The 12,188-nt window shown below is 36.8% G+C and overlaps 1 protein-coding gene across 4 annotated transcripts in view; it reads left to right on the top strand.

Moving 5' to 3' along the window:
• Positions 1–12,188, top strand: part of LOC124218896 (telomerase-binding protein EST1A) — a 250,214-nt gene that overhangs the window by 151,289 nt on the left and 86,737 nt on the right. For all 4 annotated transcript variants that reach the window (XR_011177146.1, XM_069136132.1, XM_069136131.1 and 1 more), the window contains exon 19: positions 1,555–1,628. Coding sequence is in view for 3 of the 4 variants with exons in the window: in XM_069136132.1 (XP_068992233.1) it covers positions 1,555–1,628 (74 nt within the window). In the remaining variant the exon portion in view is untranslated. The remainder of the gene's footprint in view (positions 1–1,554; positions 1,629–12,188) is intronic.

The following is a 12,188-nucleotide window of genomic DNA, read 5'->3' as shown; positions in this document are numbered from 1 at the left end:
ATTCCACAAACCGTTAAAATACTTTTTCTCGCAAGGTATATATTAATTTCAATCAAAAACACACAATTACAAATTCAGAAGTACCTACGTAGAAAAACCGAAACTAAAATCGTAGGAAAACAGGACACTCTGAACACTATTTTGAATCCATCATTTTGGATTGCGAAACTGACTTCTAATTTGAAATTATAAATTCAGAAGTCCTGTGTCCTGTGTACTAATTTTTATTCTGATTGACAGTTTTCAAGATCTTGTCAACAGCGTAATAAGCCACTACTTTGTCATTTTAGGTTAGCAAAATTGGAATTCTAACCCGAAACTAGTGCTGTGCGATTAATTGATTAACACGCAGTTTTGATTAATCGTGTTTCCGATTAATCGATGGTTTCGATTAATTGTTTTTTCGATTTATCGATTAATCGAAGTTGTTTCATAAAAATCTGCAAACTGGTATATGACACGCAACTCATTTACCATGTTCAAACAATACTTGTCTCTGACCGACATATATAGATTTTGTATATATGAGTCATGACTCAGACTCTATATAAGTCGGTTAGAGCCAATATTGTTTGAACATGGTAAATGAGTTGCAAGTCATATACGTGTTGATCAGAATTATTATGAAGAACTTCGATTAATCGCACTTCGTATAGTGTATCACTCTCTTACAGGTAGTTGATATAAAAAAAAATATTTGTTCCATCCAGATTCCATGCTAAAAAAAGTTTAATATTTCACAGTTTCAAGGGAGACATAAATAATGTTTTTTTTTTCTATTTGGAAAAATGCCGAATTTGATGAAAAAGTATTTGAACATTTCAGTTGCTAACAACAATTCAAATTCCAATTCTCATAAAAACTGCCATTTTTTCTTCAAAATCGCTTCCTTTTGCTTTTAAGTACGCGTTCGTTTATTGCTCCACGGTGGATGGAACCGGAGATATTAATTATAAAGGTAGACTCATTATCGCAAGTGAGATTAATATTCTGTAATTTTCGGAAAATTTTTTTTCGAACAAATGACGAAACATGTATGTTTTCTTTTTATTTATACTTTGCGTGCAAAAAGTTTCAATCAATAAAAAAAATAGGAGGTCAAGAATTCTCAAAATCTGTCCAGTTTGACGTTGCCCATATTGCCCATATCGGTATTGAGATTAATGAGTGAGATACTTTGTAAGATATTGCATACGCTTATGGAGTGGAGCTATAAATATCTTTGATAAGACTGGAGACTTCCTACAAGACTGTTTTGCGCGACAAGGATTTCGTATTATCATTTTTTAACTCAACAGCAATGCTTTTTTTTTTTTCCTATTTTGTTTCGCATACGTGTGTGTATGTTTTTTCTCGTTTTTCTTCCACGGGTTATGCAAGCCTCGCCAGAATTCTATCGCACTTTATATGTATAACCGATATATTCCACCTGAGGAAGATGGCTTGTAAAAGCCGCGTATCTTACAATATAATTATATTCTGTCAACGTCCCTCTTCGGATATGTGTACCTATTTATGTTTCATTTTCATATCTGTGTTTTTCTATGATTATAGATATGGTGTGATTGGATGCTGTGTCACAGTACCGTATGGAATCCACCGCCATCTTGCACGGATTATCGCGTCGGGTGAGTTCTTCCCTCTTCCTTTCCTCTCTGTATTTCACTTTGTTCGGAAAGAATTTCGCGTGAAATTTCAAAATCCGAAAATTTCCACCCTTGAAATTCTCTTGACCAACCACGAAACTGTATGGAACCATACGACTGACAAAGCAAGTATCACACCTTTGAAACATGGATTCTGCTCGAACTCCTTGGATCATTTCCTTAGCCTAAAATATGCGGTCTTTGATATGTGATTCCATCTCATAGGCCTCTCTTCATTCTGGGTGAAATTGATAATATCAGCAATTTGACGAGTAAAATGCGATGATAAATGAAATCTGTTGTGTATCTCTACCTTGAAAATCAATTTTTGTTGTTTAGATTAGAAATGAGTGAATACATTATTAGGTATTTCACAGATCTAATGAAGTGTAGACTCCGAATTTTAGACGACCTGATCTGTTGTAAACTGCGCGATAAAAAGCCCAGTAGATATATCATCAGTAGTACCATAATATTTTGGGCCCCCAGAGAAATTCTTACAAGAAAGGTATTCCAGGTCGATCTCCAATTAGATTTCGTTTGTAATATGTTATAACAGACTTAACACTAAGCCACACTTTTTTTTCTAACTATCATTAAACACTATCATTAAGGGGGCGAAACTACTCTTCTCTAGTTTTAACATATTACAAAAGAAATAAAACCGGAGAGATCGATCTGGGATACCTTCCTTGTTGGAATCGATGAATGAAGAATTTCCGCAGAATCCATGATCTGAAAGTCTGATACTCTCCTGGTGAGTGCAAATTCATCTAAGGATAAATTTAGCAAGTTTGCAAGAATTGATATTGTGAATTTGCGGTGAAAATTTTCGCTTCTCTGTGGTAAGTAGTAAGATTCGACTAGTGTATCTATTATTAGCTACTTCTAAGGCTTTTGTCGAACTTTCGTCCGCCAAATTGGGATCCGCCATTTTGAATTTTAATTGTCTGATGACAGATTTGAATTCAGCTACCACCTCATAAAGTCCTGAATATTAATTTTCACGAGAATTCGTCCACTAGAAAAATGTATGCCTCAAAGAGTTAAGAAGGCATTTATTCAACAAATTTGAGTTACACTGATGTTTAAACAGAATGTGTGTTCATCCTAGTGTACTTCAACATACACGTTTTTAAGTTTCCTTGTTTGACTGGCCTTTTGTATCCCGAACTATTTATGTTTTATAAACTTCTTTCCATTATTTATATATAGTGACGTAACGATACGGACTTGATCCTAGAAGCTTTTTGAAGAAAATCAACTTTTCCATAAAATTATTTTGGAAATTTTGTAGTCTAATTAACAGTCCACACGCTAAAGGCGTTCAATCCTGAGTTTTAACTTTTCAACCGTCCAAGCTATGGATTTTACGCATTGGACGCTTTTGTAGAGGTTTCAACTCTGTAAGATTCTTCCACGGTCAAGTCCGTCTAAATAAATGCGGCTGAGTAGTAAAAAATTTTATAAAAATGAAGTCCTCTCATGTTTTTGTATAAAAGAACATTACAAGTTTTCGAAGTAACCTTTTTGTTAGAATTCTATTCAAGAGATACTCTTATGCGAAGATTTTTCTTCATATGTACAATTTATAAGGTAGAAGCTAAAAAATATTGCTTTGAAACAAAAAACTTCAATGTATACGATCTTTAAAACAAAATATCGTAGCATTTAAAAAACGTTTCGAAAATGCAAACATGTTTTTTTTTTTTAGGATGAATATTTTATACCCCTGTTGTTAGAGTGACACTGAACGTAATTTCAAATCGTCGTTGTTTCGTCTTCATCCTTTGTAATCAATGTATGATCATTGAAATTCTCTGATGCTTGTTATAATTGCGATGTGGAGCAAACGCCAGGAAGGTGATATGTGCAGCATCCGTTTAAGCGTGATGCAACTGCACGTATAGCAAGCTCTCAAGATCATTGGATTAACGTCGTCCTTCTGGTTGATGTGTAACCCAAGCATCAAGCGTCCGCTACCTACCGAATATCTTTATTCGCATATAATTCGGTGGACTTTGCGATTGTCAAGCGAGAACCCCGGTATTCAATGGTATGAATATATGATAAATAAGTTACCTCCCGGGTATTTGCCCAGGCCTAGGTAACCTACCCATGAAAAAAACACCGCGAGCTGTAGGTATAATTAGCACAAATGGGCTTATGGCGCGGTATACGGACAAGGAAAGAGAATGAAACGAGAGAAAAAAAACTACATTCCCTAATTATACACACCGTCGGGCAAATTGCTCGCAAGGTCGAACACTTCGAGCTATAGCTCACTGTACGAAACGTCACGGCCTTTCACGGCCCCAGGTTTATAATGAGTATCGGAATGTATTTTTGGACTTTCTTTGTGAAGCCGGCTTCTTTTCTCTAATCCTTTACAGATTTCTTTTTCCTCATAATTTCGCTATCTAAAACACCATCCCTGATTGTTATCAACAAGATCACTCCTCTTGGAGTTCACCTTTTTTCATCCATATGGATAACCCGATGATTCGTGAAACTTTTTAATGCAGAAAAATTTTTATAAACTTTTGAACGCGTTGTAACGGAAATTTCAATAACGATTGATTAAGCTGTTTGGGCTAAAATGATAGATGTGGGACATGTAGGTATAAAGAATGTTATCGTATAACTCGACCACCTTTGAGATTATTCAATGATTTTCATTTTTAGGGTGTACGAAACATGTAGAAAAACTCGTGTGGGGTCTGAAATGCTTTCCGTATAGATAAATGGAATCAAGATAAATTCATAGAAGTAGGTATAGCGTAACAATATAAAAGTACTTTTTTAGCACAAATACGTAAAACATATCTTGTATGGTAGCAGTTATAACACTTTCGAAGAAACTGAATCAAATGATTCGGAAAATTTCTGAATTATGTTTTTTCCATCTTTAGAACTGCTAGCATCACCAGTTTATGCATTTTTATACGTCTTTAATGGTTCCCCGAAAAATTGACAACACTTATGGATGCGATGGTAAATTTTAGGAATGTAAAACAATTGCGGTACTAAAGAAGCAAAAAATGAACAAATGACTTTGTTAAACGTCAATGGTTTTCAACATTTCTATTTTTTGCAATTTTATTTTCAAATTCTCATAGATGGTTGTGTTCTTTTCACTTCAGTTTTTCGGCTGGTCTTACAGATGACGTCATTAAATACTAGCGTTTTTGGCCTCCCGATGGCGTTACTCTACTTAAACGCAGCAAAATATTTAATCTGACTAGTGATAGACACAACAAAAAGACCGGACTTACAATTAGTATCATCTTGGTCTTGTCTTAATTTTTCCGAGACCAAGACAAAACTTCACAGCCCGAGATAATATGTAAAATTTGAGATTTTTTGAAGCCAACACGAAACTCTGCAAAAGTCTCGTCTAGCCTTTTCTTGTGTCCAGTACTAGATCTGAACTTTTTTTCTAATGGAACACCAGTAATTTTCGTACCGATTTCACAGAGAACATTCAGTACTTAATGTTCGAACTTTTCTTGTGTCATGAGCAACGGTTTTCAAGCTGAACTCACTGAAAAAAGAAGGTGCAGCTTATTCAAAATGCCTGTGTTTAAAAACAAGAATTTTACAGAAAGGGATAGTCGTAGTTACTACAATTCAAGTTTATTACAGACCTAATAAACTAGAAAAAGTTGGCAAATTCTTGAGCTCACATAAAAGGCCGGAAATTTCTTGGGAAATCAAAAACTTGTGACGCAGTATTATTGTTTTTTTTTTGTTTTTATTTATTTTTTTTTTTCATTTATAGATACAAATATTTTAAATCCTACAATAAATATATCTTCGAAATTTAAGGATTTTACAGAATTATTTATGAATACCACTTCGAAGACAGTTTTTTACCATACATCTTGCACAATCAACGCTTTACAAATCTCGTGGGACGATAATTCTTAGTTTGGAATACCTAAACAAGCGTTATAATATCGAAAACAGAGGTCTGTAACAACCCTCATTACCATTGCAATGTGAAAAGCGACGATGAAACGTCCAAAAAGTTGAGGAAAAGAGTGACCCATTTGGCAAGTGCGGAAAAGACCCGAATCTACGCGAGAATTGGGATGTTTATCCACCGTGAGCGGCGCTGATATTATTTCCGTAATGTCACGATTCTGTAAAATAAAATATCGAATGTATTTTCGTTTACAAAAGTATCGTAACAAAATACAAGTGCTAAGTCTTTCAAAAATGCAAATCCGCAGAATGGATGCCCGGATATGAAGATACATTTTTTCTTGCCATAAGTACATATTCACTGTTCGCTGCTGCCATAACCTCAAAATTCATTGTAAGCATAAATATGTTTATTATTTCCATCGCATTTATTTGTTCATATGGAATAATGAAAAATGGTTGAATGAAGCGTGATCTTCATTTGTATGCAAACAAAACATCGACTACAGAGCCACTAAGCGGTCAAAAATTCGGGTAAACGTCCCCGATCGCTTGATGCTCGCGCGCGCGCATGCGTGCAGAAGTATTTTCAGGAACTGCCCGCTTTGGCACTCGGACAGTATCTCAGCGTGTTGCGTTGCCTCATGTAGACGGAAAATTACCGTTTAGTTTTTTTTTTTTCTATCCATGAGATCTTCAGATTTGAATCTCGAGCAACAGCAGAAATACCGTCGCGGAAGTTGGGCAGAAACTAAAGCGAACAGCTAGCTAACGCTGCTGCTTCTGCTACTAGCTTTCCGGCCCTAATAAATAGTCGAGATAAAGTATGCGTCGAGGCAAGCGGGCAGGGGCTAGATGCACGTTGCGCGGGTCATGGTCGACCGCCGTGCTGGCCGTTCGTCTGGAATCCGAGTACGCGTCTTGCAGTTCTTGCCTCTGTGAAAATACAACCATTTATCTGCACCGTCGAGGATTTTTTCATTCTGTAAATTTTCATCGGGGCACGCGCCTTATACCGGTACAGTGCAAAACTTGTTCCATTTCCAACCGTTTTTGCTACAAGACTAATCAAATGACATCCGAAGTTACGTTGTCCTAAACACTGAAAGTAAAATAATCCCAGCGACATGTGACCGCGTTTACTCGACTGAATTAATTGTGCACGTTGTTTGTTTTAAACCAAGTTTATTTGAATTTATCGGAATCAAAAATAGAGCCGTGTCGTACCAATATTGCGTACACGAATGGGACAACGACTGGCTGTATTTGTCCATGCGGACGAATATCAAGAAACAGAGGACTGACTGTGAAATCAATTTTTTATATAGCTTACAAATGAATGTTATATTCATTTTGTTAAATTTGAAATCAACGTTTGAGTTTAGAAAACAAGTTTGGCCAAAAAGCCCAACGGTACAAGACACACGGTTTACAAATGGTCGTGTCTAAATATTTATTTTACTTAATCTATACATCACTACGATTACTTTTTAATAATGCTTGGCAGTCGTTTAGTCTACTGCAAATACTATTTCGAACCAACAATAAATGAAGGACTGCTTAGTTATACAGGTGAATTAAGTATATGGAATAACTCGTCGTTATCCAATATTTTTTTTCTGTAATATTAAGAAAGCTCTTGTTACCCCCCCCCCCCAAGTGCCCCCACAACTTGTTGCTTGGTATATAGAACAACTTAATTCACACGGAAAATGAAAGTTCAATGGATTTGATTGTGGTTAGGCAAAGAAGATGAGGTTATTCAAAGTCGAGATAGGTTCTAATCGATGGTTACCGACATCTCGGTACCTACGTTAGCAGGTGCCCCAAGCTCACAGATATTGCTGTCAAACTACTACACTAAAAACAATATTTTGCATGAATGGATAGACATTCATACCGGACTTGAGTCAATTCATTTGACGTAAATAAGGTGAGAAATTAATTCCACCTCCCTATCTTTCAACAGAGCGGGATGTCGACTTAGGTTGGCTGACAATGAGTGTAATATAACTGTACTCTTACATGAAAGAAACTATGGTAGTGTTGATTGAAACAGGGCTGAAAATTTCAACCAAAGTTCTTTTTGGTACTTGAAAATCATATACGGATTGATTGGTGGCTAAAAGTTTGACAAGTGCTGCAGATGAATTTTTATTTTCCATGGTGAAAGTAGCTGATGCGTAAGAACTCAGTTATCGACGTATCGAAGATTATTCCGTGGTGGTGCGACCAAATAGACCAACTCCTTCTACATGGGCAAACCGGAAAACTTTCAAAAAAGAAAACTTTCTTGAACAGGAAACGCTGATCAGCGTCCAGTAAAAGCATCTCAGTAAAGCAGGCCAGAGCGCAGAACATCCATCATCTTTCTCGAAGCTGATGATGGGAGCCAGTTGACCTGAGGTGTTGAACAGAAATTAATACAGTCTTGTTGCATGTTTCATTATGATTAGAAGTGAATGCGGCGTGCAGTGTTGTACAAGATAATGAGTATTTCTATGTTGCAGAAGATAAGATTATTCACGTATAAATTCATCTGCGTAATAAATAAAAAAAGGATCACATGCAGTTGTGTCTGTAAAAGATAAGATTATTTTCATTCTTATTTAAAAACATTGAGAAATCGTTTGAGCGCAGCCAATATTTCTTTGTGAGTGGTGGATAAAATATGTTGTTATCTGCAAATAATTTTTTGCTGAAGCAACGAAGGATTTGGTAAATATCCTTACCCAATATTATTCGACCTCCTGCTCAGATGAAGGATAGGGAGGTGAAGTGAATTTCGTACCTCATTTGCGTCTGTTGAATTGACTCGAATCCGTTATAAAGGTGTAGCATTGAAAGAGACGTTGTTGGCCATCGATCAGAGCCTGTGCCAACTTAGAACAATACGGTCTCCTCTGCCTGATCACAATCAAATCCATTGAAACAATTAATACGTGCTAACCTAACTTGACTATGACAGACTTGCAATCAAATCACAAGTACTTGGACAAGAATCAAGCGTTCGACAATTTTGTCAAAACTAGATGCATTTTGACATCGGTCAGCGATTAAATGCGGCATCTCCATAACTTTTCGAATTCGAGTGGTGAGTCTTGGAATCGTTGTCGATCTGTTACAGGTCGTGAGGCTGTTATTAACCTGCGAAAATAATTCAGGATTCACAAAGAAATCGACTTCACCGACTATTTTACCATTTTAATGGAGTTGCTTGCAATCCAACTTACCGTAAGATAATCATGTTTAACTTTATCAAATTCAGTGCTGTGCATTGCTATTATAGTTTTCGGAACTTTCCCGAAATTGTGTAATTTTATAACACATCTTACGAAGCTCAATTTTTGACAGTGACAAGTTCTGTTATCAAAGTTCACATCAGCTTTTAAGTGCTTAAGTTGGACGGGCTTGTAACAGACGATGTGCACGGTCCCCTGTTTACCATCATACTGAAAATCACTCGCAGATTCCCTTCTAGGAATCTTCTCACAACTAGTATGTAATTTCTGTTGAGACACGAATTTAATCGGCGGTTACAGAAGTAATGACAAGTTTTTTGATATTCGATTTTCAAGCACAGAAAATAGCAAACTGTCTGACAGTGATAAAATAATTTTGAAGATCGCAATCTTATGTGCGTTGCGATGATGAGCAAGAGGGGCTGAATAGCGTGGTCGAAATTGCATTTTTTATGCAATCACTGACTCTTTCGTATCAAAATCCGAAGCAGCATCTGGAAGGGTATAAAATTTCAATGAGTCCTAGTCCACAGAAGCACTTATCGATGCTCACGCTGTGGTGCTAATGATTGTTGTAACTTGCAATGGATATATTCAAAACTTTAATCACGTTAGCTTCCTATTCTAGAATGGCTAACTTTTAGACGCATATCCGGAATTTACTAATGCCATTAAGTGGTTTCCTAATTTTAGCTAACAGTATTCGTGTACGAAACCTCTATCGCAAAATAATTATATTTTGCCAGCACTTGCTTAGACAGTTCGATTGATGAAACTAGTGAAGCGTGCATAAAGTTCCCTATTTCCGAACAGTATGGTAAAGTGATGTTGACGCACACGCACTACTGAAATTCTCGATTTTCCATAATGGAAGTTTTTTTGGCGTATGTGCACTTTCGAAAAACATACCAACGAACCGAGAAAATAAAAGCCAATTTCGTGACATAAAACGTAACAGTAAACCAACTGTGCCACGTTTTGAAATATGCTTGATAAATAAAAATGTACATGTTTCCTACTCTCACTTTTTTCGAATGTGATTCTCTTGACCTCGATAATGATGAAATAAGTATTTTCTTGGATATGCGGGTCAATAAAAAAAAGTCAATTTGTTGACGTTTCGGCCCGAGTTTCTCCACTTTTTTCCCTCCAAACAAGGTTTAAAAGCGAGATATCCACTGTCTTTAGCTTTTCTCTTTTACGATGAAAATTAGTGAATTTTGACGTAAAATTTGAACCATTGGGTTATGTTACGTATACTAAGATCAAGCTTGTTTCGCGACTGGCCGACAATGACGCTGCGGGCTGATTCTGTATTCCCAATGTAACTGACTGGCCAAAAAATTAGCCGTCTCAGAATTATTGTCCACAAGTGCACAAAATAACAGAAAATAACGCTCGGCACCATTATTCCCTTGTTGCATAGATGATCTTATTCCTGACTTGACTGTAGCCACTTCATTGACTTGAAAAGTGGTCGCCCTATTAGCGGGAAAAAAATGCTACTTATTTCCCGCAAATAAGCGGGTGTTACGTCCGTGAAGGTCGTTTATTCATGAGCGGTAAGGAATAAACTGGTTCGGTTTCACCTTTACGTTTTAGGACAACCGGAGGTTAGGATGAGGGTTGAATAACTTGAGGTATGTTTAGAATATAATTCTAGGTTTATTGTGAGGATCTTGATGAAACAGTACTAACGAAGTATGCAGTTTGGAAGGTAGGTAAGGAGTTAGTCAATGAATGAAAACAGGAGATAGTCAGAGGAGGTATGAGAGAAGTAGGGGGTTGTACATAGCTGAGTAGGAACTCTTCAGCTATCTGCAAGTACTGTTGAGTAATATTTGAAATGGTTTCATTTAGAATAGGCATTTGAAATTCAAATGGCGTTTTGCATTTAATATTTTAAATGTTCTCAAAGTAACCACTTATTTATACCCACTTAAATTATGTTTTTGGAAGCATTTTCCATTTTTCATTTTAAATGGATCTATTGAAGCGTTCTACCCATCAGTTTCTGCAAGCTGGAGGAGAGGTGAAAAATAGACGGATGAGATGAGAAGTATGAGATTACAGTTGAGGGACAAAAGTGGTAGTCTGGCACTCTGCCGGACGTAACACGGGAAATAAGGACTTTCTGCCGCAAATTCAGGAGAAAAAAGTATGTAAGAGAAATAAATGTTACTTTTGTCCCGCTTTTCAGGTCAATGAAGTGACTATTCCTGTTACGTCGGGAATAAATAGTACATTCTACAACAAAGGGGGGTAAATGGGCTATTTCTAGCGAGGGCCAAATGAAGGTGTACAAGCTAGATTTAAGAGTACCGAAGGCGCCTGAGATGAAAACAATTGCACCATGATCTTACCAGAGCTGAAGAGCCAGAAATTGCCTCCTCTCATGTTGCACGCCGTACTTTTTTAGAAAAATGCATGTATAAATCTTTTTACGCACAAGTTAAAAGTTTTGAAAAACTTTGAGGAAGAGTATATTTCCGCCATAGGGAGGTAATGAAATGGATGTTGTCCTAGGGAATAAAGTCTACGATCGACATGCGCAATTTTGCATCCACCTTACGTGCACGAAACAGGCCCCGTTTCATGCATGTGTTGGAAAAACATTATTTATGCTACTCACAAACAGTTTACTTCTGGTTAACCTCATTCCCATTTACACAGAAGAAAACTGGATGAAAGTTGTGGGAGAAATGGTGTCAGAAGATGACTAAAATCAAGTCAAATCTGCCACATTTTTCTATGTTGACGGATATTCCAGGATAGACCAGGTTTGTTACTTTATCGGTTTGCGTGTGGCGTTGATGTGAGCAGATCGTGAAGCTACGACTACATATTATCGACGGAAAACGGTTTTACGATCGCAAAATGGAAGAAACATGTCAGAGGTGGCAAGTATTTCATTTAATTTATGACTGAGACCCGTTCAAAATGGTATTGCCTTGCTTAAACGAGACGTGTTTCGCTAACTTTTTCATTTTTCCCATCTCTGCCGTAAGTTATGGTAAACAATTGCCAGGTGTCATTGCCGCGAGTGATAGAATATTTTATGACCGTTCGACCTTCTGCAAGGTTCAAACTTCAACCGCGTACAGACGATAGTTGTTCCGAACACTCACATTTCTTTGTCCTTGCGTTCTTGTCCCTTTTCACTTTCTTAACTACCTCACTGTTGTATTTATAAGTATTTACTTTTTGACACAAAAAATAAAAATCGTTTATTCTTTGGGCCTTCGTACTTTGTACTTTTCCTTCTAGGTTTAGTGCGCGTATAGAGGCTAAACTGCAGGCTGAGTGTATCATTATTTTTTCAGTCGTAAAATCTCTTCAAATGAGCACTTATTTAGTCGTTTTTCTTGTTTTT

The sequence above is a fragment of the Neodiprion pinetum genome, chromosome 5 (genome assembly GCF_021155775.2).
Source record: "Neodiprion pinetum isolate iyNeoPine1 chromosome 5, iyNeoPine1.2, whole genome shotgun sequence".
NCBI lineage: Eukaryota > Metazoa > Arthropoda > Insecta > Hymenoptera > Diprionidae > Neodiprion > Neodiprion pinetum.
This window is presented reverse-complemented; position numbering and strand designations above follow the sequence as displayed.